This window comes from Canis lupus, chromosome 9 (assembly GCF_003254725.2).
Source record: "Canis lupus dingo isolate Sandy chromosome 9, ASM325472v2, whole genome shotgun sequence".
Lineage (NCBI taxonomy): Eukaryota > Metazoa > Chordata > Mammalia > Carnivora > Canidae > Canis > Canis lupus.
The window spans coordinates 48,605,409-48,632,085 of NC_064251.1; the positions used below are offsets into that span (position 1 = coordinate 48,605,409).

The 26,677-nt window shown below is 46.2% G+C and overlaps 2 protein-coding genes across 4 annotated transcripts in view; both read right to left on the reverse strand.

The window, feature by feature from the left end:
* TRPV3 (transient receptor potential cation channel subfamily V member 3) overlaps positions 1-6,374 on the reverse strand; it is a 35,606-nt gene extending 29,232 nt beyond the window's left edge. The window contains 2 exon segments of the mRNA XM_025476076.3: positions 3,514-3,634; positions 6,239-6,374. Coding sequence (XP_025331861.3) covers positions 3,514-3,632 — 119 coding nt within the window. The 5' untranslated portion in view covers positions 3,633-3,634; positions 6,239-6,374.
* Positions 6,375-10,807: 4,433 nt separating this feature from the next.
* The window catches only part of TRPV1 (transient receptor potential cation channel subfamily V member 1), a 39,109-nt gene continuing 23,239 nt past the window's right edge, over positions 10,808-26,677 (reverse strand). For 2 of the 3 annotated variants that reach the window (XM_025476072.3, XM_049114891.1), the window contains 6 exons: positions 23,922-24,087; positions 23,417-23,483; positions 19,921-20,243; positions 18,350-18,477; positions 17,676-17,791; positions 10,808-11,331 (listed from right to left, as the gene is read on the reverse strand). In XM_025476072.3, the coding sequence (XP_025331857.1) occupies positions 11,159-11,331; positions 17,676-17,791; positions 18,350-18,477; positions 19,921-20,243; positions 23,417-23,483; positions 23,922-24,087 (973 nt within the window). In that variant the 3' untranslated portion in view covers positions 10,808-11,158. The remainder of the gene's footprint in view (positions 11,332-17,675; positions 17,792-18,349; positions 18,478-19,920; positions 20,244-23,416; positions 23,484-23,921; positions 24,088-26,677) is intronic. The other variant, XM_049114890.1, reaches the window with a different exon arrangement.

A 26,677-nucleotide genomic window follows, 5' to 3' on the forward strand; every position in this document is an offset into this window, starting at 1 on the left:
ATGCAGGATACTTGGAAGGATAGATGGATGGACACATAGGTATATGGAAGGATGGATGGGTGGATGCCATGGATGGCGAAGGAATGAGTAGTTCGATGGGCAGATTGGGGGATAGATGGAGAGGCTGGTGGACTGGACCAATAAACAGAGAGACCACAAACTTCAAGTGACTCCTGTTGGGCTCCCAGTTGCCCAAAGCTCTCAATCTCTTTTTCTCCATCCTGCATAACAAGCTGAGGAAAGGTCCTTTGCCTCTCCTCCAACTCCTCCCCTTCTCAGGGCCTCCTCCCAGAGTCCAAAGGGTGGGCCTCCAGGATGGACCCAGAAACCAGATCATGACAGCATCTATCCATTCCAGGCCTGGAAACCAAAGGGCCTGAGGAAGGGTAAGAAATATATCCTCATCTTATCATGAAGTGTCCTCTTTTGTGCTGAGGGACTGTGTTGAGCCACCAGGACACTTACTCATCAACTCACCCACTCTCTCTCATTGTCTCACCTGCTTCTACAATGATCCACCTACTTACTCAAAAACTACTAATATGCTCTGTGTAGGGAATGAGGGGAGCAGGGAAGGAAGAGATGACCCTTCCAGGGACCCGGTACTCAGAGATTTGTGGCTTGAGAAGATCCCCCAAAGCAGAGAGAACAGCATGAGAAAAGCTTCCATGGCAGAAAGGCAAGGACTATGTCTGAGAATGTAAGTCTTCAGGGCCGGGAAGGAGATTGGTGAGAGCCAGGCTGGAAAGATCCCTGACTGTGAGCAAGGACCCAATTACTGGGACAGGGAGCTGCTAGACCACAAGGGCTCATCCCACACTTGCCCTATTTGCTTCTGCACATGCCACATCTCACCTGCCTCCATGACCAATGGTGAAGTTACCATGTGACACCCTGGCTTCTACTCTGCAGCATAGGCGGTTTGTTTATTCCTACTTTTCATCCGGACCAAAGGGCACCACAAGGGTGTTGTTAACTCAAGTGCACACACAGCTCTGCACCATCTCTCCTTCATTTCTGTCCCTGTGAAGATGATGAACTACCCCTAAGCATCCCCAACGGTGGGGAGGAGGCTGTGTGACCAACTACTTTGTCCCAAGAAATGCCCAAGTGCTCTGATCTCCAAAAGGCCAGCTCTTCCATGTCTCTCTCCCAGCGCATCACCCTGCCCAGGATCCAGTAAAGAGGCCACAGTGGTAGCTACTCATGAGATATAGCATGAGGTATGTCCCTACCTAGACATGGTGGTACCTTCCATCCCACCATTAGTCCAGATTTCCTTACTGGTCAGACTGGCCTTCTTTATTTATATTGAATTTTTTCTTTTCCTTTTCTTTCTAGGCTGAGTCCTATACTCAGTTTTGAGGCAGATACTCAAACCTTCAGGGCACAGGAAGAAGTAAGCATGTGAGGGTCCTCAAAGAGCCCTTGGGAAGAAGACAGTGCTACTGCTTCATGAGACAAAGGTCACACCTCATACCCAGGCCCTTGGCTGTGTGAGGCCACAGGTAGAGCTGAGTCTGGAGCTAAGTTTGTGAACAGGGATAGGCTCAAGAAAAGGCAGCTTGACTGTGGGAAGATCCTGGCATTTTCCTGAAACCATGTCCGCAATCCTGCCCTGAGGTCCAAAATTCCCCTAGGAATGTAAGAAGGTGGGGGAAGGGAAAGAGAGGCAAGAGGGTGGTGTTTGGTTAGCTCAGGGATAGGTCTGTCCTTACCCAGACAGTCAAGCCCACCCAGACCTAGGCTGCCCCCATGGCCCTGCCAATACCTGTCTGAACTTCATGTCTGCTCAGTTTTCTCTCCTGCACTCCAGGATCGACCTACCCCTGGATGTCCCTTGGGTACTTCTCAACCAACATTCACTCCTGAACTCGGCTTGTCTCTCCTCATCTTGTTTCTTCTCCTCTGATGTCCTCATGTCACAGATGGCCCCATCATCCCTTCAGGTCCTCTCACCAAATGAGGGGGAGTCTCTTGGTTCTTTTCCCTCCTTTCTCATAGTTGATCCTGCAGACCCCATGATTCTGATAACTTTCTGACCTGATCCTCTCTTCTCCATCCCTGATCACCTAGGTTCAGACCTCCCCACCTGTCACTCAGGCTTCCCAAGAGCCTCCAGTCATCTCCTTGCTCCCAGCTTCCCTTCCAATCCATCATTCACACAGATTACCCAGAGTATCTTTTCCAAAATACAAATTTCACCATGCCCTCCCTCTCACACAGAATCCCCACTGCCCTCAGGTTTGTTCAAACTCTTTAACCAACCCCCAAGCCCCAGCCCCAGTGGGACTCATATTCTCCACGATTCCTCCACCCACCCAGCACTCCAGTTATGCTGATCCTCACTGATCCCTGCCCCAGCCTCTGTCTGGGATGTTCTCTCCTTCCTCTCCCATGCGATCACCCATTCTAAACCACCTCACCTGGGAAGTACTCTGAGACTGCCCCCAGGGTTGGAATGACCCACCTCTTCTCAGACCCCATCCCACCCAGTTGCCAGGACACTTCCACATTCTTCTGGGTGCCCTTCTCACCAGGCTGTGAGCAGGGATGGGCATTCTTTTTCTCTGTGTCTCAGTCTCCCCATTCTGGGTCCTAGTGCACAGAAAACCTCAGCAATTATTACTCAAAATAACAGACAGGAGGGCTAGCACCTATCTCACCTCTGGCCCAAGAGGGGCCTGGGATGGGGCCAGAGGAGGCCAGACAAATGAGCCAACTACACTTGGGGGGGTCCCACCTGCGTTCAACAAAAGCACAGCTTGTGGTAGGGATGAGGATGCAGGCTTGAGGGCCTCCAATCTGCTGAGGGGCTGGGGCACTGCCACGGAGGCAGTTCAGGGGCCAGGGAGGACCCTGGAAAAGTCCTTTTCCCCGCATCCCCAGCTGGGAAGTAGTTGTAAGTGTCCCAGCCTTCCTCAGCTCCCAGGGGCCCAATAGCGATGATGATGATGAAGCTCCAAGTAACAAAAACACGATCAGCGTGTGCAGAGCACCGACTGTGCACCACATGGCGCGAGCCGGCGATGCCAACAAATCGTCACCCCATGAGATGCCTTTGCTGGTGTCCCCATCACATGGGTGATGTCAAAGAGCTTGAATAAACTGGTTGGGCACACGGGACAGGAAAGCAGTTGGTGTCTTCACGTGGGGATCCAGGCTACCAAAAATCTCCATGCACCTCTTTGCTCCTTGTCTTGAGGACGGCTCCAGCAATCCCTTGCCTCACCCTGAAGCCTTTCTGAATGTCACTGCTTCCACGCCTCTGGCCCCTCCAGGAAGGCCTCCCTGATCATTGCCATTGCACTGACTTCCCCGGCTCAACACCCCCACCCCCCGAGTATGCTGAGCTATTTCCCCACCTTCCCCCCATTTATACCTAACTGGGCACCAGGTCACCACAGATGACACCGAGAGTCTGGTGTCGACCCCAGGCAAGGGCTCCCTGAGGCTGGACACCAGAATCCCTCCTGTGCCCCCACCACACAGGCCCAAGCCTGCCAGTCCTACCTCTTCTTGGTGGGGGTGATCTCTGCTGGCCTCTTCTCCTGCAGGATGGCAGGGTTCCCACTGGGGACGGCGGCTCTTCTGCCCATGAGGGGCACCATCTCCTTGGGGTGGGCATTCATGGCTGGAACACAATCACAGCATAGATGCTCAAGTTGAGTGGGCCTGAAGGTCCTCAGGGGCCTTCAGACTCCCATGTGGCACCATGTGACCCCTGCTCATACCCACTGGATGAGGAGCTCACTACCTTCCCAGGCTGCCAACTCTTCCCAGAGACAGGGAACTATCCCCTCGATTTCTCCTGCTCCTCGCTCTAGCACTTTTGCTCCTGTGCACCCTTGGAGAGCCCAACAGAGCCTCCAGGTAGAGACTGCCATGCCCATGCCATCTCCACCCACCAATCTTCAGGTGGACTCCCAAGAATTAGCTCTGCTTTTCAATGTCTCTATCAGATTTTGTGTTCAGCGATGTCCTCGTCAGAACAGAACTATCACCTCCTTTGCTCTAGACACTATGCTGCTAGTAATACAGCCTCCAGCCTCTTTGTCTCATCTACCCAGAGCTGAGTACAACCAGTCTTGTGGCTATCTGTCCATTAGACTCCCTTCTCACGCAAAGGGAGCAGCTGAGCCCCTTCCACAGAGACAGAGGAGACAGCCCCTCAGTCCTGACCTGCTTTACTGATGCTCAGTAAGGACTGGACCCTGCGCTAGGCTCAGAGGGATGGGCTGGGGAGAGGGATTGACGCGTCTTTGGAGAACTCTAAGGGGATCTTAGAGGTTTCTCTATAAAGGAAGGCCAATCCAGGCAGAGGGGACAACCTAAGCAGAGACGAGGAGTCAAGAAAGTTAGCAAGTAAAAAAAATAAAATAAAATAAAATAAAATAATAAATAAATAAATAAATAAATAAATAAAAAGAAAGTTAGCAAGTGGCAAGAAGCTGGTGTGGCTGCGGAGTCTGGGGGGTTCCTGGGGCCCATTGGCAGTGAGAGGCTCCAAAGCAACTGGAGCCATGCTGTGAGGGCCTGGACCCCAGCGAGGAGCTCTAGCTGGTCCTAAGGGCCACAGGGCACGGGAGGGCCCTGGGTTACACAGGAGACAGCAAGTTAGAGATAGCAGACCACATGGGGGATGAAGGAGGCTAGATCATGGAGCTAGGAGAAGGCCGCTGTGCGGGCATTGGCATGAGGAAGGCAGGGCTGACTGTGTGGGATGAAGTGGACAGGGCAATATCTCGTGCAGACAGGAGGTGACTCTGTAGTTCATGGGGGGCCTTTCTGAGTTTGAACAGCCCTCAGAAAACTCCCTCAGGGCCATCAGGTCACGGGCCAGATTTCTTTCTTTCTTTCTCTCTTTTTTTAAAGATTCATTTATGTTCATGAGAGACATGGAGAGAGGCAGAGACACAGGCAGAGGGAGAAGCAGAATCCATACAGGGAGCCCAAAGTGGGACTCGATCCCGGGACCCTGGGATCACAACCTGAGCTGAAGGCAGATGCTCAACTGCTGAACCACCCAGGCGTCCCCCAGATTTCTGTATGAAGAGCCCAGCGAGGTGGGTAGAGCTGGGGCCTCTGGTCATTCTGGCCCAAATAGGAAAGCTTCCTGGAAAGAGCGTCCAGAGCAGTTTGTCATCAGACTGCAGAGAAGTTTGGAAATGGGGCAGCTGCCCTTCCCCAGTAAGCAGCCTGGGGAGAGGAGGAGTTGTCCAGGGGAAGGCTGTGGCCTTGGAGTGCAGGGACCTTGAGGCAGAGACCTCTGGAGAGGGGCCCTGAGGCCAGACAGGTGGAGTGTCCTACCGACAGACAATCATGAGGATTTAGGGCTCTGACTCTATCTGCAGTCACAGGTGGAGATGGCTGGCCTTCACCACCTTCCTCAGCCCCAAGTGGCCTGTAGATAGATTGGCCTAAGGGGCTGAGCTAACCAAGAGTGAAGAAGAGGGTGGAGGGCATGTCTCCTTCCCTCCCTGTGCCTCTGTTTTCCCTTCTGATAAATGAGCTGAAAGGATCCCAGGGACCCTACAGCTCTCACCTATGTCAGCCAACTGCTCCATCCCCCATGAGTTGGGGAGTCCCGGGGAGCTGGGGCAGGAGAGGGTCAAGAGAACTCAGGGCTGGAGCTATAATTAGCGGTGATAATTAGCTCCCTGAGTCACCCCACAAACCCTGCCTTCTCACCTGTGGGACTCTCTCGCTGCCTTGCCCTCCCTCTCTCAGGGATTGGGCTTCCTCACTCTGGCCTCCCAAGCCCTGATACTGGCTGAAATGGCCTTTCTTGGAAGACCGACCAGGCCTGGGGGCTACAGGGAGCCCCTGAAGCTCTGGCTCAGCACCTGTGAGGTGCCTGGGCCTTGTCCCTCTCAAGCTCTAGGCTACCTCTGTCTCATCCTGAAACCCCCTCACACTCCTCCCCTGGAGAGCCACATCCTAGGGCCTGCTACTGGAGACAAGAGCCTCCCCTTTCCCCCTTGGTGACTGTGAGCTCTTCCCCCTTGCCCAAGATCTCCAAACTCAGGCAAGTTTCCTGGGTTCATCAGAACCTGTGCTCTGGCACATTCCCAGGGCCAAAATCTCACACTCCCCTTTGTTTCTCCTGCTAGAGATCCAGGCTTCTTCCCCACTCCTCCCCCAAGGCCCATCAGCAGAGTGCAGATACTTAGGTCCCCACTCTAGGGTCCCCTAGGACCTTGGAAAGTCCTGGCTGCCACGCGTGGTGAGGACTCACCTGGCAAGGTCCAGGCAGTGGTGGCTGCCTTTGCTCTGAGATCACCGCATGTCCTGGGCCCAAGGACCCCCGGAGGGACTGTGGCTGAGGCAGCAGGAGGCACTCATCATAGGCAGAGAGATGGCTGAAATGAGGCGTCGGAGGCAGAACTGGCTGGGCCACCTGCCCTAGGCACGAGGCAGGCCACACCCACCAGCCATAGCTGCAGCGCCTGCCCACCCACATGCCCTGCCTGAGTCACCCCCACACCCACAGGGCAGCCCAGCCTAGGAGACAGCAGGAGAGGCAGCAGGTGCCAAGGCCAAAGTTTTGGTCCCAACTCTTCTCTCTTGATTTGATGCTTCCCATCACGGGCCCCAGTTTCCCAGCTGGGAAATTGGAATTATAATACCTACATCACAAGGATGCTGTGAAGAGTCAAAAAGGTCATGCTGGTGGGAGAGCCTAATGAGTGGTCGGTCGAGTGCTCTGCCCCGAGCCTTAGGAGGAAAGGCCACAGCTGAGCACCGGCCTGGTTGATCCCAAGGTGACCAGCCCCAAGATTTGGTGATCTGTCCTTCAATGTCTGGGATCAGATCCTTTTAGAGACAAAGGAAGTCCCCATTCAAAGCTTACCACCAGAAATTACACACTTCCGACCTTGGTGACAGACAGCCTCGCCCCTTTCTGGCTATATGACCTTGAGCAAGTCTTTTCACCCATTTCCTGTCTGTGAAATGTGCATAATAAATCTACCTTGCGGAATTACTTAAGAAAACACATAGGAAGGACTTGAACAAAGACCAGAGTACAGAAAGAACTCAATAAACAGTGACAGTTATTAATTCTTCCTGGTTTTATCATCCCAGTCCATTCTCCAAGCAACCACCTGGGCCACCTGTCTCCAGGTCAGACTTCCCCACAGATGGGGAGGATTCTGTGCCCTCCCTCCTCGCCCAGCTGTGGCTGTGACAGAGGCAGGCAAGGCTGGGTAGCCCTGACTGTCTCTTGTCACTCAGTAATTGCACACCTGTTCCCTCCGGCAAGACAGGACAGGACAGGGAGGGAGCAGGAAGTCTTGCTGACAGGGATGGCACCAATGACTGATGAGGCAGGGATTTCCCCAACTGCCATCCCTCATCCCATCCCTCATCACCACAACCTGCCAGGCCTGGGGAGAAGCAAGAGGCAGGCTCAGGCTTCTGCCTGTGGGGCAGCTGAACCTGTGGCCAGGAAGGGACAGGAAACCTGGTTTCAGGACCAACAGGCTTTATTTTTTAAAAAAAAGATTTTATGTATTTATTCATGAGAGAGAGAAAGAGAAAGAGGCAGAGACACAGGCAGAGGGAGAAGCAGGCTCCCTTCGGGGAGCCAGATGTGGGACTCAATCCTGGGACCCTAGGATCACATCCTGAGCTGAAGGCAGACGCTCAACCGCTGAGCCACCCAGGCATCCCAGGACCAACAGGCTTTCATGTGGGTGAAGTAGGGGCTACTTTTGCAATTTTATATCAAGGGGTCCAGGAGTTCCCACACACATCTCCTGAAACTCCTTCACGAAAGACTGACCTTGGATCAATCATAGTCTTCCCCCTAATAATTAATTTCCCCTTCTGACTCAGCTCCTTGTCCTTCTTGGCTGGCTTCTTGCTGCCTCAGAACCCTAGGGATGAGGCTATTGCCACATTTCAGTGTTTACATTTTGCCTGGTGTTAGCACTTTTTATCAAAGTGCTCAGGCTGGAACTGCTCTAAGGGCCCCTGACCTCTACCCGCAGGCACCTGCTGTGCCCAGCAAGGAGTAAGAGGAGCCCCCTCTGCTGCGCCTGAGGCAGGGAAGCAAGGGCCAGCATAGGATTCAGAACTGGAGAAAGGGGTCTCTTAGGAAAACTGTGGGCCACACAAGAGACAGGCTCAGGCGGGAACCATGACCCCCCAAGTGAGTGGTAAGGACAAAAAGGGCTCAGGCCACTGAGGTGGAAGGAAATCTCCCCCACGGGGGAAGCGAGGGATGGGCCGAGGGAAGGGAGAGCCTTTGGGCTGGACTTGGGCTGAGGGAGGACAGTGTGCGCGCTGAGCAGAGAGGCAGGAGCGGGCCTGGGAGGCGAGAGATCCAGGCACATTCGAGGAGTGGTGCCAAACATTGTTGGCAGGGGTCAGACAGGAACTGCAGGTTGGGCCCCAAGCCACTGAGTCAGACCTGACCCTTTCATCACAGGAGCCTACACTGGTCCAGCCTCACGGGGCACACAGTCCTCTGGAAGATGCTGCCACCCACCTGCTCAGGCAGGGGACCGACCCCGCTGAACAGAGGCATCAGGCATCCGCCTGGGCTCAAACCAAAGGCAACATTCCAGGCCGTGGAAACCCTGGCTGCACTCGCCAGGGGCTACAGGAGAGGCTGATTCCCCCCATGTTGGGGACCCACACAGCCCAGTGGCAGGAGCAGGGAGCTGGGAGTCTGGCCTTCTCCTCCCAAGCCTGGAACCCCTTTAAAGCCGGCATTGCCCACTCAGCCGTGACCGCCACATGGGTGACTTTGGAGTCACAGCTGCATCAATGTCCAGATACCCAGAAGGACCAACAAGCTTCTGCCCCCTGCAATCTGGCTGCTCATTCCCAGGAGCAGCCAAGGGCCATGCTCTGCCCACCCTTCACTGGGGACTTCAACTCCTTCCACAACAGCGACAGCGCTCTGAACAAGTAGAGCCCAAATAAAAAACCAACAGTGACAGAAGGGACCTTTTAAATGGGCTTTGTGTGCAGAGCAAAGCCCCCGAAGGGAGATGCAGCCCAGCCCAGGTGGGATGTGGCAATGAGAGGGAAAGGGCAGCCGCTGGGTATTTCCACCCCAACCCCAACCCTGCTTCCCGGAGGCCCGGATTTTAGACAGCCCCTAGACATCTGCCAACATACCCTATCTGGGCCCCCATCTCACCAGACTGGGGTCAGGGTCTGTCCACCCTGGACTGTAAAATACCCAACAGAGGACATACCAGGCAGGGATCAAGCACACTTTCACCTCCTCCCTGCACCTTCCAAGCCCTGCAGGCAGCTGGTCCTGCTGGCAGGTGCATAAGCTCTCCCTCCAAGAAAGAGGAGGAAGAGAAGTGGTCTCTGTGGGGTGAGTGCACACAGGGATGGGCTGACCCCTTGACCTGCCTAGGGAATGCCCCAACTTGGTGCAGTGAACAAGGAGGAAAGGGAGCCAGGCATAGCTCCAACCATAGCCTCTGGCCTGGCAGATCCACCCTGACAGTGGTCAGGAGAGGCTCTGCATCCTGGCATCCTCCCCATCGGGGATGATGGCTTGTGGCTCATCCTGCCTCCAGGTGATGGAGGGAGGGACATGAGGACAGAGAGAGAGAAATAAAGATTCAGTGACAGATAAAAGGGCAAAGAACAGGCTACTTGCATGTGTGACCTTCTTTAAACAACCCAGGTTTACACAAAAGGTTATGATCATCATTCATTTTAGAAAAGAACACCCACAACACTAAGGAGAGCCCTTGATGGAATGAGTACTGGGTGTTATACTATATGTTGGCAAATTGAATTTAAATTAAAAATAGGGCAGCCTGGGTGGCACAGCGGTTTAAGTGCCGCCTTCAACCCGGGGTGTGATCCTGGAGACCCGGGATGGAGTCCCACATCTGGCTCCCTGCATGGAGCCTGCTTCTCCCTCTGCCTGTCTCTGCCTCTCTCTCTCTCTCTCTCTCTCTCTCTCTCTCTCTGTGTGTGTCTCTCATGAATAAATAAAATCTTTAAAAAAAATTAAAAGAACACCCACAAGATTCCTTCCAGCTCTAAGTAAGTTTGAAGGTTGACCCAATTTGAAGAAACTTGCAAATATCTGACATCTACATGACCCTTTTGGAAGAGGGCCTATAGGAAAAGGGAGGTCCCACAACAGGAAGCAAAAGCCCTCGTGTCTCTGTTCCCCAAGGAGGGACTGGCATGCCCCAGCCCATTTTTCTGCCAGATAGCCTGGCACCATGGTTAAGTTCCAGGCTTTAGAGTCAGACTGTCTGGGGTCAGACCCAGGCAACGGTTTTTATTGGCTGTGTAACCTTACTAACTATCCTAGACTCAGTAGTATATATACACACACACATACACACACACAGATCACAGAGTCCACTAGCTATGCTAGCCCAATGACTGGCACAAATTTCACACTTATTATGATACTTATATATTTATTTATTTACTTACTTACTCATTTATTTGATGGATGACAGGTGGGATGGAGGTGGAAGTATGTACCACTACAGGGGAGTGGGACTATGGTCACTACAAATGGAAGATCATTAAAAAATTCTTGCCACATGCTTTTGAGACATGGTTCTGTATTTTTATCTGAACAGCAATAGAGTTAATGTTTTTGGAACTGTGAAGTATCACACAGAAGGAAGAAGTCACTCTGGAAAAACCTGATCTGGCAGAGCAGGAATAGGGCCAGCCTCCCCCACCTTCTCTGACAAATAAATGACATCACCCCCAGACCACTCTGTTCAGGGGAGGTAATTAAACACAATACAGAGAACAGCTTCAACATTTTACATCAAAGGACATGCTTTGTTCTAAGAAGTGTTTTCCTGGGCCTCATTTGCTTTTACTCAATAAAATAAATCAGGGGTATCACATATGTCCACACAAAGGTTCATCATTCATGATACTTAACAAAGTCGGTAAAAACATGAGAGCAAAATCCTTTCCTGGTGGGAGACTCACTTGCAGACAGTGGAGGGTATGAAGACTATCTCTTCCTATGCATCACCAATGCTTCACGCAGCTTGTCCAGATCAGGCAAGGAAAGTGCCTAGGCAGGCACAGACCAGGCCAGGCTGCTGAGAGTGCCCTATTGTTCCCTACACAGCCCCTCGGCAGCAGTGGGATATTCTGAGGCCCAACAATGTTAAGAGAACCCTAGACAGGTCCCTCACTTCTCCCCTAAACCAACAGGATCCTTGAAGATCTCAGCATCTTCTGGCTTGAGGGACCCTGCAAAGTGCCTCAGATGAACTTCCTCCGGTTGGGCAGGGTGCCTTTCTCTTGTACTTGCATCTCTTAAAAGGGGAACCAGGGAAAAGTTCTTCCAGTTTCTTCCTGAAACTTGAAGGGTAAAATACCATTACTGCCTTGGATGCAGCCAGCAGGAATAAACACTTATTTTTTGGCCTTACCAACTTGTTGGTCTCTTAAAAGGAGACCCAGACATGTTAGTCCTTCCTAAGGTACATGGAGAGGTGCCATTTCCTCTTCCCTTGCCTGCTTAAGGAGCCTCATCCACTCTGGAGGATCCTAAATGCTATTCCTTCACCTCACCCTGACTTGCAGGGGCCTAATGAGAATCTCTTGCTTGCCTATCTCAGTCTCCATTTCCCCCCTGCCCACATGGGAAGAAGAGTAGTTCTCCACATAGCAACATAGGGGCCCCCATGGTATCTTCACATCAGGTCAGCCGTAGGGTGATGAACACCAGACAAAGAATCAGGACTTGGGGACCAGGCCCCACCCGGGCATAGAAGATTAGGAACAATGCCAAGGAAACTATGGTGACACTAGGCCTTGAGGTATATAGATAGATATAGATAGATAGATAGATAGATAGATAGATAGATATAGATAGATAGATATAGATATAGATATAGATATAGATATAGATATAGATAGATTAGATATAGATATAGATATAGATATAGATGATATATTGGCTCTCATGTGTGGGCAAGGAACTCCCTAAGAGAACCCAGGTGTCACCCCCATGGCCATCTTCAGCTTCCCAGCCACCTAGGCAAAATGACAACCAAGAGGGAAAGCTGCACATGTTCTCCTCCCACTCCCAGAGTCCTGGTCAGCCAAGTCCTCTTTGGCTACACCAGGTCTAATCTCTCTGGAAAACCAGCTTAAATTTATACCTCTCACCCTCAGGCCATGATTCAGACTCCTCTGCTGGTATCTAACACTGACCATGTGTCAAATGCATCAGGAATATGGGAGGCTGAGCCCATCATGACCACTCCAGCTGAATTCTCCCAGTCTTGGTGTTTGCCCCAGGCCTACAGGCTGACACTGGCCTGCCCCCAAACACAGTGCGATAGCAATTATCAACCGCCCAAGGAGGATCCATTGAAGGAGGATTTCATGGGGATATGAGCCAGGCCTCTTAGAGACACAATCTTCTAACTGGCTCAGTGTTGGGGACACTCAGCCTCAGAGACTGCTAGGCTCAGCTCCAGTCCAAAGGCCCTCAAAGGAGGCATGGGGCTCCCTGTGCCCACTTCCCACAATCCTGATGCCAAGATTCCCTTCAGTGCTCTACCTAGCTCAGCTACTAACTGTTTCTTCCTTGGCCTGTCTCTCATGAATTCCTTCACTCTTTTTCAATCATACACATGGTGTGGGTGGGAGAGTTCCTTGTTATCTGAATTATATGACTAGTCATTACTAAGGTGTCCACTGTTACAAAGTTGTACAAAAAACAAAATCCTCAGGAAATACTCACTAATTAATTATAAATGTAAAATCATGGAACCTCATGATTAGACATCTCCTACATCAACCCACATAACATGAATGTGTGTATCTCTGCTACTTGGTCAATATACTTATTATTATCACAGTGAATGTGCAATGTTATAAACAGCCAACAATGTCATACAAACACAATGCAAATCAACTGCAAAGTAAAACAGCAAATCTTTAAATGATGTGAAGTTTCATGAAATCAGTAAGAAAGATGTTGGAAAACTGCTCAAATTATAGGCAAAGCCATCTCTGAGTGGCTCTGTAGCAAAGTTAGATCAGTAACAATTGAAGAGATAAGAAGTATCATGACGTGACACAGGAAGTGCTTTCAATGAAACTCGTGGGAAAATTATAGGATTACAGGAGGCTCTTGATAAAATAGATTTCTACTTCCAGCCCTGATGGAGTATCTAATATTGGGTGACCCACTATGCTCTAAACAACCATAAAACAGGACAAAATATATGCAGTAAATGTTTTCAGGCATAGGACACAGACTAAAAACTGCAATTGCTGAAAGAAGCGAAATTCACAAAGTGAGCCCCATGATTGCCCTGATGCTTTGCTTAAGGAAAATTTCTGAGTATGCTGTAGTAAGCTGGAGTACAAGCAGAGCATGGCAGTGCCTCTGAGCTAAGGAAGGAGAGATCAGAATTTTGGGTAGCTGAAACAACTAGAATCTGTGAGACAGGCACAGAAGAGGAAGAAGAAAGTGGGATGGAGGTCTAGAAGTCTCTGGGCTTGGGGCTTGACTATACTTGCACAATGTGAGACTGCATAAGGCTTATCAGACTGTGGCCACTATAGGGATAAAGGTTAGATAGAAACCCTAGAAGCTGAGCAGTACTGAGTGGAGAGACCTCCTTACCTTTTCTCTACTCTGAGGATCAGGCTAAAAATACCAGAAATGCCCTACTTACTCTATGTACCTATAGTAAGGTCTATGAGGGACCCACCCCAACAAAGCCTAAAATCAAGCCCTGAAAAGATCCTTAGTGGAAACAGTTTAGAGGTTGAGTCCCAAAAGTTTTATGGAATTGGCAAATACTTTGGCATTTCACATATCTACCATAATAAAGTTTAAAACTAAGCCTATACAAGTTTAGAGTGATTAATCAATAATTGAACTGCCAACTAAAAAATTCAATCCAGGATATCTACAACATATTATCCACAATGCCCAGTATACAATTAAAAGTTACTAGACATGCAAAGAAACAGAGAAATGTAACTCACAATAAGAGAGGAGGAAAAGCAGTCAATAGAAACTGTCCCCAAGATGGCCAGATGTTGGATTTAGCAGAAATTTAAATCAGCTATTATCAACATGTTAAAAAAAAAAAAGGAAAATAGGATCTTGATGAGAGCACAGCTAGAGAATCTCAGTAAAGAAATGAAAACTATAAAAAAAAATAGGAATTCAAAAACCAAATAGTATAATACTTGAAATGGAATAGTCACTAGATGAGCTTAATAATAGTTTGGAGATGGCTAAGGATAGGATCAGTGAACTTGAAGACAAAACAAAAAATTACCAAATTTGAGAAACAGAGAGAAAAAAAATCAAGGAAAAATAAACAAAGCCCCAGAAACCTGTGGGACAATATCAAATGATCTAAAATACACGTAGGGGCACCTGGGTGGCTCAGTCAGTTGAGCACCCACCTCTTGATTTTGGCTAAGGTCACAATCTTGGGGTCCTGGGATCGAGCTCTGCATCAGCCTTCATGCTCAGCAGGGAGTCTGCTTGAGGATTCTCTCTCTCCTTCTGCCCCTCCCCTGCTTGCTCTCACTCTCTCTCAAATAAACAAATAAAGTTTAAATAAAATAAATAAAATAAAATACATGTGACTGGAGTCCCAAAAAAAAGAAGATAGGGAGAATAAAACAAAATATATAGTTCCCCAATTTGATGAAACATTGATATACAGATCTAAGAATCTAAGGCAAACCCTAAACAGGATAAAACCAAGAAAACCAAACCTAAGTACATTTTAGACTGCTGAAAAACAAAAATGAAGAGAATATTTTGAAAGCAGCCAGAGAAAAAAAGATAAATTACATACAGGAATTCAAATAATAGGCACCATTTCATCCATTCAAAAACAATGGCGGCCAGAAGATAATGGGAAAAAATAGTGTTGGAAAATTTTCTTTAAAAGAAAAAAAAAAATCGGGATCCCTGGGTGGCGCAGCGGTTTGGCGCCTGCCTTTGGCCCAGGGCGCGATCCTGGAGACCCGGGATCGAATCCCACGTCGGGCTCCCGGTGCATGGAGCCTGCTTCTCCCTCTGCCTGTGTCTCTGCCTCTCTCTCTCTCTCTGTGACTATCATAAATAAATAAAAATTAAAAAAAAAAGAAAAAAAAATCTGTTAACCCAGAATTCTTTATTCAGTGAAAATATCCTTCAAACATGAGAATGAAATTTACATTTTCAGGTAAATAGAAGCTGGCATCAAACTGATTGACAGTGATAGAAATTAGATAAGTAGTTACCCAGGATGAAGAAGGTGAAACTGATTGCAAGAAGGCATTAGAGTACTTTGTGGCACAACGGAAATGTTCTATATCTTGAGTGGGGTGGTGGTTGCCTGAGTGCACATTTGCCAAAACTAACCAAACTATACATTTAAAATGTGTGCATTTTGTTGTATGTAAATTATCCATCAATAAACTATTAAGTTTATAAAACATTAAAAAAATGAGTTTCTCTAAGAAGCAATATCAAATGTGAAAGATGCAGTATTATGCTATCAGGCAGGTTGATCTGAAAAATTGTGCCCCTTCCCCCACCCTACCAAAAAAAAAAAAAATCCCAAACTGTCAACACCTGATTCATTCTCTATTCAAGAATTAGTAACATCAGCAAAATGGTAAAGTAGGTCACTCCCAAAACCTAGGCCTCAACAAAAACATCCAAAAAACAGAAACTTTGAAACCAATGTTGTTTCAACTCTGGGAAATAGTCCAACGTTTATAGGCAACCAAGCAAATGCTGAATCATTTTTAAAAATCAATGTAAAAGTGATAAGGAACTGAAACTATAGAACTCTTACCAAAAAACATAGGAGAAAACTTTCAAGATATTGAATTTGGTGATAATTTCTTAAATGTTACACCAAAAGAATAAGCAACAAAAGGAAAGAATAGATAAATTGAGCTTCATCAAAATAAAAACTTTCACATCAAAGGACAAGTCACAGAATAGAAGAAAACACTGGCAGATGATATACCTGATAGAGGATTAATATCCAGAATGTATAAAGAACTTTTATAACTCAACAACAGGAACAAAAGAAGTATTTAAATGAGCAGAGAGCTCAAATAGACATTTCTCCAAGGAATATTTATAATGACAAATGAGCATATGAAAAAATGTTCAAAATCATTACTCATTAGGGAAATGAAAATCAAAGACACAATGAGATACTGATTCACATCCATTAGGATGGCTAAAACAACTACCACCACTGCAACAAAAACCCAGAAAATAGCAAGTGTTGGTGAGGATGTGGAACCCTCATGTATTGCTGGTAGGAATATGCAGTAATGTAGCTGCTTTAGAAAACAGTTTGGCAGTTCCTTAAAAAGTTAAACATAGAATTGCCATATGACTCAGCAGTTTCATTTCTATCCCAAAAAACTGAAGAAGGGCACTTGGGTGGCTCAGTCAGATAAATATCTGACTCTTGATTTCAGCTCAGGTCATGACATCAGGGTCATGAGATTGAGCCCCACACCGTCAGGCTCCATGCTGGGTGTAGAACCTGCTTAAGATTTTCTCCCTCTGCCCCACCTCACCTCTGCCTCTCTATGAATAAATAAATAGTTTAAAAAAGAACTTAAGGAAAAAAGTCAAACAGAATCTTGTACATCAATGTTTATAGCATTATTCATAATATCCAAAAAGGTGGACACAATCCTAATGTTGATTGAACAGATGAAATGGATAAATAAAATATGATATATACCTACAATGGAATATTTTTGAGCCAGACATAAAAGGTGTGGTTCCATTTATGTGAGGTATTTATCCTAGGCAAACTCACAGAGACAGAAAGTAGAATAGAAGTTACCAGAGGCTGGAGGAGGGAGAAATAGGAGCAATTGTTCAATAGGTACAGAGTTTCTGTTTGAAATATTGAAAATGTTTTGGAAATAGTAGCGAAGGTTGCATAGTATTGTGGATGTAATTAATACCAATGAATTGTACACTTAAAAATAGTTAAAATGGCAACTTTTGTATTGTATATATTTTAGCACCATTTTCTAAAAGCTAAAAAGAAATAATTAGTGCAGAATTATAATTACAACTCAAAATGTATTCAATTCAAACTAGGTTTGCTTCATTTTTAAGTAAATGTTCTCAATTACACCTTTAATTTAACATGTACTACTAGATGTTTACCATTAACTAATAAAGGACCTTTTTTCTGGTAGTGATTTTCTGCAGAGCATTTCTGCTTTATGATATACTCGTTACTCTTCCCATTCTTCCTCTGCCAGCTGGATGCATTCATGGAAGGTGAGATTTTGCCAATACCTGCTTGTGTCCATAAGCCTCACAGAACTGAATGTAGACACTGAGTATGAGGAATGGGAAGAGGAGACAGGGCAGCCCACAACGAGGCCAGCTGTCTCAGATGGCTGTATATGAGATGGACTGCTTCCACTGGGGCACTTGAGGACAGATGCCTGGACCAGGGTGTTGGCGGAGCTGGTGAACATGGGCATGTGGCAGTTAGCTGTACAGAAATGTGTGAGAGTACACAAGAATGCCTGTGATTGAGTGTGTGCAGGTGGTTGGCCCTCTTCCAGCATCCAGGCTATGGGGTGAAGAAGTCCAGCAAGGAGCAAGGAATCCCAAGGCTTTACCTGCCCAACATCAGGCCACCTCCATGCCACATCACCCTTCCCTCACACCTCACCTCTGCCTGACCGCAGGGAGAAGCTCAGGGTGCGCTTGATGCCCTCACAGTTCCCAGGGTCTTCATTGATGATACCTACATTGGTGTTCCAAGTGGTCCAGTTGACCTCATCCACCCTGCAGGGCAAGGAGACAAGGGAGCTGATGGCTTAAAAGCCATGCCTAGCTTCCCACATTGAGGGCTTGGTGCCACAAGTCAATCCCAAAAAGCCCATAGACCAGGATGGGGAGACATAGCTGATAGAGGGAGGGTTGTGAGGGTCCTGCATTCTGGACACCACCCTCAAAGCTGTGTTCTCTGACCACATCATAAGGCCCAGGGACTTTAAATGCTGTATTCTTGGTTCTGACCCTGATCACTAGATGACCCCTTTTGGACACCTCATTTTCCAGTAGGTTTCCTATGCCCACATTAAGTCCTTGATGCCTGCAGCTGAGCCTCAGGGTAGTCCCTGTACCTACCTACAGCTGACTTGGGAGAGTCCCCTATGTTCATGACTCATCCCAGGAGGCCCTTAGGCAGGTTTCTGTATCCACAGCTAACTCCAGGTGAGTTCCCTATGCCCCCAAAGTCCCAGAATGTCCTCTGTACCCATAGCTGGCTCTGGGTAGATCCCTGATACCCATAGCTAAGCTCCTGAGCTCCCTTAGCTTGATTTCCTGCCTGGGCATTACCTGAAACACCACCTGTAGTCATCCTTGCCGTCAGGTGTATACCCCACCTGCAACAGCTTGCCTGAGCGGAAGGCCTTCCTCATACACTTAAGGAAGCTCTTCTCCGTGTCCAGGATGGTGATAGCTCTCTGTGAGAGGGCAGAGAGACAGAGGGCTTAGTCAGGGGCTGCCCTTGGCTGCCAGCAGGGCTTCCAAGATCAGCCTCTCCAGAGTTTCTCCCAGCCCCAGTGCCCCCAAGTTGGACCTCTAGCACCTTCTACATCAGGCTTGTTTTCCAGCAAGTACACTGTAGCCCAGCAGGTATACACTCCAAGCTCAGCCCATCCAGCCCAGACCTGCCCAGGCACTGCTGGTGCCTGCCAGGTTGGGTTGGGGCAGGGCCTCCCATGAGTGATGTGGAGTGTCCAGCCCCAGACTCTTCCCTGAAGTGCCCACAGAGGGGCAGATAGTATAGTTGTTAAGAGCAGGATCACAAATGGGACTACTTGGCTTGAATCCTGATTGTGCTACTTCCTGCAGATAGTCCCCAACTTAAAATGGTTCAACTTAATGATTTTCATTTTTACGATCGTGCAAAAGTAATATGTGTTCAGCAGAAACCATACTTCAAGATTTGAGTGTGGATCTTTTCCCAGGATAGCAAAATATGGTACAATCCTATTGCATGACTGGACTGGGAACTCCCAGTTCAGTCATGCGATCACAAGGTTCAACAACCAGTACACTTAGAACCACTCTGTACCCATACAACCATTCTGTTTTTCACTTTTATTATAGTATTCAACACATTTCTTGATTATAAATCCAATACCTTATTATAAATAGGCTTTGTGTTAGATGATTTTGCCTAACTGTAGGCTAATGTTAATATTCTAAGCACATTTAAAGTAGGCTGGGCTATGTTGTGATATTCAGGAGGTTCAGTGTATTGAATATATTTTTAAATTACAGTGGTTTATTGGGATGTAATCCCACTGTAAATTGAGGAAGATCTGTAGTTAACTTGAACATATACCTAACATCTCTACACATCAGTGCCTTTATTTAAAAAATGAGAATAGTAATGGTAGCCACTTGATAGCATTGTTGTGAGAATTAAATGAGAGCATTAAAACACTTAGAACAATACCGTGTATAGAGTTAATGTTACTTAATAAGAATGATAATTTTATTACTGTGCTAGTAATAAAAGGTAGATGTGGACTAGATGGCTAAAAATGCAGCTGTTAGGACTCATCCCATTTTAGCTTCTCCCCCTAAGTCTGGTCTCTGGTGTCCATTCTAGACCAAGCTCCTGTGAGGTGCGTACCACATGGGGCTGAGCCCTCCATCTCCTGCCCCTGGGGACTGCCCAGCCACAGTAAACACAATGTCTATGAACACTAATTGATGATGCTTGGGAGGGAAACACTGCAGGAGAGATCAGAAGGAAGTCAACTAGGGGAGATGCTGCTGCTTGATCCCCCAGGACTGACTGTGCTCTCTGCCCTTCCTCAAACCCTATAGGGTTTCATATACCCAGCTGTGTTAAGCAGCAGACACAGCAGTAGACACCCTCTTGCTACACTTACCTGTAGTTTCCATATGTTCTTGCTCTCCTGTGCGATCTTGTTGACAGTCTCACCCATGAGGGCAATGAGCATGTTGAGTAGAAGGATATAGGTGAGAATCACGTAGGCCAGCAATAGGATGATGAAGACAGCCTTGAAGTCATAGTTCTCGGTGAACTCCAGGTCGCCCATACCGATGGTAAACTTGAAGAGCTCGAGACACGTGGAGTACAGGCTATTGTAGGAGCTGTCAGGTGGCCGGCAGCCAGGCCCTCGCCACCTATGCAATGTGGACTCAGTCGGCACAGAGTTATTCTTCCCATCCTCAATCAGCGTCACCACCGCTATAGGGCATGGGGAGGGAAAAGTGCAGCTGGATGGAAGCCAAGACCGATCCCCCAGCAGACACACCACCATATCCCTTGATGGGTCTCCAGCAGGGATGCTGCTTGGCCATATGGCATCTTTGTGTGGATTTAGAAAGAGAAAAACAGCTCTCTTCTCCAGAACTATCAGGAAATTGCCATATTATAGTTGACCTTTGAACAACATGGGTTTGAACTGCATGAGTCCACTTATATACAGGTTTTATTCAAAAAATACCATATAGTGTTTTTGATTCAAAAAAATACCGTAACTATTTTCTGTATGATTTTATTAATAACATTTTCTCTAGCTTATTTTATTATAAGAATACAGTATATAATACACCTAACATATAAAAACATGTGTTAATCAACTGTTTATATTCTTGGTAAGGCTTCTGATCAACAATGGGCTATTACTAAAGTTTTGGGGGAGTCAAAAGTTATTTACAGATTTTTGATTGTGCAAGAGATTGATGTTCCTAATCTCCATGGTGTTCAAGGGACAACTATACTGTTTTGTTACAATAAGAACTTTATTGTAATCTGCTAGGAAAAAAAACTGTTAAAATAAATATGCAAATCTATATATACAATGTGAATAGAGTCATCTTTGTGCAGCACATGACCTGCCTAACTTTATATATCAGTCCCGAATCCACACCCAGCTTCTCAATCATAATCTTTCTGAATGTGCCCCTTAGAAGATGACCCAGAGTCAGCCCCATTCTAGAACGATGGGGACTAAGCAGCTCAGAACAGAATGGCCTCTTGCTGTGTGCTACACTTTTCTTTGGGAAATAGAATCTGGGGCCTAAGAGCTTTTGTAGCAGTTATGCCCCACGGTTACTTCATATCCAGTATCCATTAACCTACATGCCAAGTCCCTTCCGTGGGTACTGATAGACCAAAGCCTTCAGACCAGGTGCCAGAGCCCACACACATCTCTATCAGTCAAAGCTGTCCATAACTCTGAGACAGAGATTCCAAAACAGGCTGTGGGGTGGGGACAGGGGAGGGTCTATGTGAACCATGTAAGTGCAGGACTCAGATGAGGATCAAAGCAGAACCAGGTGCCCAGAAATGCTGTGAATATGTCAGAAGGACACAGGAGCCAGCTTGAAGAGGCTCCCAAAGATGATTATTCAGACAATCTCAGCATCAAGATAGATGGTGATGGTAAAAATTACAACCTATTTAACAAAGTGAGAATCCATGAAAAATGAAACAAAACCAGAAAAGAATCTGTGAGGGCATGATGAAATAAATAACAAATGCATGTAGAATGGAAAACTCTTCCCTACAATAGAATGCTAGCTAATAAATGTAGAAGGAATGACAGAGTTAGAAAATCATCATCTGGCAACTATTAGAATTAAGTGATTCAGGTGAGAATCATCAGTGGATTCTAACACTACCAGTTAAAAGTCTGATGAGAAACAGGATATTTACCTAGTCCCAAAGCACCTCCTTACAAATTACTTATTGATTCCAAAGGGAAAGATAATTACTTTACAGGAATCTAGCAGACCCATCAAAACCAAGTAATTAAAGTAATTAAACGTAACGTCACTAGAGATGGGCTAAACAAATGTGGGACTCCTGATACAATGCACTGAGGAAGACACATATTCCTTGATATTTGAATAAAAAATGCACAACTGAATCTAATTGTGAGGAAGCATCAGACAAACCCAAATTGAGAAACACTGTAAAAACTAACTTTTACTTATCAAAAATCTAAGGTCACAAAAGACAAGGAAAGACTGAGGAGCCACTTCAGATTAAAGGTAACTAAAGAGACATGACAACTGAATGTAGTGCATGATCTGGAATTCTCACTTCTGTAAAGGATATTATTAGGACAATTGGTGAAATTTGATAAGGCTGGTAGATTAGTTTATACTATTGTATTGATGGTTATTTCCTTATTTTGATCATTATACATTGTTTATGTAAGAAAATCTTATTGTTTTTAGGAAATGCAGGCTTTATCCAATAGTAAAGGGCTGATCATGTCTGCAGCTCACTTTTTTTTTTTTAGCGTGGTGGTGGTGATGGTGTGTGTACATGTGTGTGCATGTGTAGCAGAAAGAGGAAGTAATTTTTAAATGTAAAATTTGGGGAACTGGGTAGTAAGTACAGAAAAGTTATTTGTACTATTCTTGCAACTTTTGTGAAAATATGAAATAATGTCAAAATAAAAAGTTAAAAGGGAAACTTGGATGGCTCAGTCAGTTAAGTGCCAATTCTTGATTTTTGCTCAAGTCACGATCTGCGGATCATGAGGTCAAGCTCTGTGCTGGACTTAAAACCTGCTTAAGATTCTCTCTCTCAAATGAGTGGGAAATATCAGTGAGGGTAACAGAACATGAGAGACTCCTAACTCTGGGAAACAAACAAGGGGTGGTGGAAAGGGAGGTGGGAGGAGGGTTAGAGTGACTGGGTGACAGGCACTGAGGGGGGCACTTGACGGGATGAGCACTGGGTGTTATGCTATATGTTGGCAAATCGAACTCCAATAAAAAAGTATATACAAAAAAAATATTCTCTCTCTCCCTTTCCCTCTGCCCCTCCCCTGGTCATTCTCTCTCTCTCTCTCTCTTTCTCTCTCTCTCTCTCTCTTAAAATAAAATAAAATAAAATGTTAAAAAAAAAAAACTAAGCCAAAATGTAGCTATACTACATTTTGTAGTAGTAGTAGCTATACTACTACATTATACAAGCAGAACTTCATACCTCTAAAATTTCTTTTTTTTTTTTAATTTTTTTTTATTTATTTATGATAGTCACACAGAGAGAGAGAGAGAGAGAGAGGCAGAGACACAGGCAGAGGGAGAAGCAGGCTCCATGCACCGGGAGCCCGATGTGGGATTCGATCCCGGGTCTCCAGGATCGCGCCCTGGGCCAAAGGCAGGCGCCAAACTGCTGCGCCACCCAGGGATCCCCATATACCTCTAAAATTTCTTACAATATTTTATGAATTGCATTTCCAGGTTTCCTGACCATTTCTGTGTTCTCTATTTTCCAGCTCTGTCACCTGCAGATACATAATCCCAGGGGGCCTCTCCCCACCCAGCCCCTGCAGAGTCCTCAGGAAACTGAGGTGAATAGGAGCTCTGCCCACCACCAGCCCTGAGCAAGCCCATTACCTGTGGAAAACCCGAACAAGAAAACAAGGTAGACAAACATGAAGCGACACAAGTCTCTCAGGATCATCTGCAGGAGAGAGCAGACTTGTCAGAACCCCAGTCCAGTCCTAGGCAAGGCCAAGGGGAGGGTCAGGACTATGTAATCCTGGTTGTTTATCTTGAGCCCAAGTGGACTAGAGAACATGCAGGAGGGTTTGGTTTGGTGGTTCTCAGTTCTGGTGTCATGGGGAAATCATCTACACCTCCCCACTCCTTGGCCTTTGTTCTAGTGGGAGAGAGGTCCTGGTATATAGAGGAGTCAGGTTTCAAAGGAGCCCCAAACCTGGGTCAGGGCCAGGTTGCCTGATTCTTGAGGAATTAGCTGGGAAATTGGGTCCTGAGCTAAACCAGAACCTTCCCAGATATTGTAATATCCACAGAGGGTGGACAGAGTTTGTAGACCATGTCCCACATGCCCATGGTATAAACTGACTCTGTGGAGAACTACCTGGACACCGACACCCACCTTCTCAATCATAACAGCATAGATGCCCATCTGCTGGAAGCCGCGGGTGTAGTAGAGCATGTTGGTCCAGCCCATGGCCAGGGAGAACACCATAGAGGCCACGTACTCCTTGTGGTGGCAGAAGTACAGCACCACGGTCCCCAGCATGAACAGTGACTGCACAAAACTGAAGGTGGAGGGATAGGAAGCTTCATCTACAAGCACCGAGGAGGCCTGATCCCTCAGAAGCACAGACCACAGGCTGTGGCACAAGCTAGGGTTGGTTGTCCTGTCTCCTTTAGCCCATGATTCTCAGTAGGAACAACATCTTCTCCAAGGGGGCAAAACTTGGTTAGGGGGTGCAGAATCTTATTCTCTTTTTGTAGAAAGCACAAATATTAATACAGTACATAGACAACTATACTGTATATTTGTGGTATTAGATTTCATGAAAGGGGCAATTAGGAAAAAACATCTAAAAAGGCAATAATGAAGAAAGAATAAGAAACAATTCTTAGCAGTGAGGAAGGACAGGCCATGCTCTCCTGAAAAATCACAGGTAGAGTCTGCTGGTCACACCCTCAAACTCAGAAGCAGAGCCAGGCAAGATGTCCCTCAGCAAGTTGGTTGCCCAGGTAGGATCCATGGATAAGGCAGAGTAAATCTGATGATCCTATGACAGAGTCTGCCTAGTGGTACCTTCACATATTCATCCCAGGTCTCCCTGTTCATCATGGCCTCCTCCTGAAAGTTCCCCCACCTACATTTATACTGTAGACTACACCAACCACCTCAATTCCCATTTATGTGAGAGAACCCACCAAAAAACTACCACTGTGCTGATGTGAGTCAGGAAACTGGTGTCAGGAGACTGTCTCATCAATTGGAATTCTGCTGCAAAAGAAAACTATTCCCCTGTATTTGCAGGACCTTGGCCAAAATAATAACTAACCCTAGTTGAAACAGGTAAAGAGTTGTCCTGGGTGGTAAATGGAGCCCCCACATATGAATTTGGTGAGCAGTGGACAAATGAAAACTGACTTAGCAGACCCAACAAAACCAAATCCAAATATATATTGGGGAAAGCTGAGAATCAACTGATTTAATCAAGGAATCTCAAAAGGCTTAGGGACCTCTGGAGAATAGATGAGGAGACCTAAAATAAAGAAGAGGGGAGGTTTGTCTCTGAAGAATATAAAAGAAGACTGTTCGACCCATTTTCATCAGACAGTGAAAGCATTGGCATTTTACCAAAAGCAGGAGGCAATATGATTTTTATATTATATAGATTATAGAAAGCCCTCTATTCTACTCAGTTCTCAGAACTGTGGCACCAGATTTCTTCCCTCCAGGTAGAAGATTGAAAAGATGCAATTTACTAACTAGATATTCCCCAATAACATGAGAGACTTGTAACTCTGGGAAATGAACTAGGGGGGGGTGAAAGGGAAGGTGGGCGGGGGGTGGGGGTGACTGGGTGACGGGCACTGAGGGGGGTACTTGATGGGATGAGCACTGGGTGTTATTCTATATGGTGGCAAATTGAACACCAATAAAAAATAAATTTATATTAAAAAAAGATATTCCCCAATAAATAGCTTACCTAGACTAGTTTAGAGTGTAGCTCAAAATTGATAAGCCCCATTCATACATTGAGAGCTTCCAATGAGTTTTTTAGTTTTCCACTTTTACTCATGACCAGATATCAAAAATCTCCAGATATCCTCGAACATGAAAGATAGGGCAAAACAAGAAAATGGGAAACAACAACTTGGAGAAAATAAAACCTATGCAAAAAGAAGAAAAATTTACCAAAAGCTGTTTCAACAGTATTAGAAAGACAAAAGAAGATATTCATCAATGAAATAAGAGTAAAATGCTTAGAAACAAGAATGGAATGCTCCTTAGAAATAAAGAACAAAGAATTTTTAAAAAGAGCATTTAGAAATTAAAACCTTTATATAAAAATAATAAACTCAATGGAAGGATTGGTAATTAAAGTTGATTTGAACCTCCCAGAAAGAAAAGCCAAAGATAAAGAGATAAAACACAAGTGAGAAAATATAAGAACTGGTTCAGACTAGGTCTGGAGGTTCAATATACATATCATAGGGTTCCAGGAGAGAGATCAAAAATAAAAGACATAAATTTCCAGACTGAAAGAGTGCACTATGTGTCCAGAACATTGAGTAAAAAAATCCACATCAAGACACACCTTTAAGTTTCAGAACACTAGAAACAAACAGAAGATACTATAGATCTACAAAAGGAAAAACCAAGCCAGGTCTTAAAAGATGATCCAGAATCAGAATGGTTTTGAACTTGTCATCTATAATACTTGAAGAAAGGAAACAATGGAAAGATATCTTCAAATTTTTAGAAGAATTTTATACCCAACCAAGCTAGCAATCAAACATGAAGGTATAATAGAATATTTTCAGACATTCCAGATTTAAAATAAATTTTATTCCCTTCCTCTCTATTATGTGTCTTCTCTCTTTGGCTTAGGATGCCTTCTCCCAAAACAACGGAGTTAATCAGTAAAGAGGAAGACATAGAGTTCAGATCAGGAGAGAAGTGAAAGGGATCTCGAGGTGCTAGTGAACAGTAAACACCTTGAATGTACATGTGGGAGCAATGGGACTCAAGAACCAGGTATGATGAAAGCTGTCATCACTGTGCTCTCCATAATGAGACCATCTTTTTCACCAGAGGACAATATAAAGGATGTGCTCAAATAAAACAAGGAAATCAAGAAAGAGACAGGAAGTTTAACC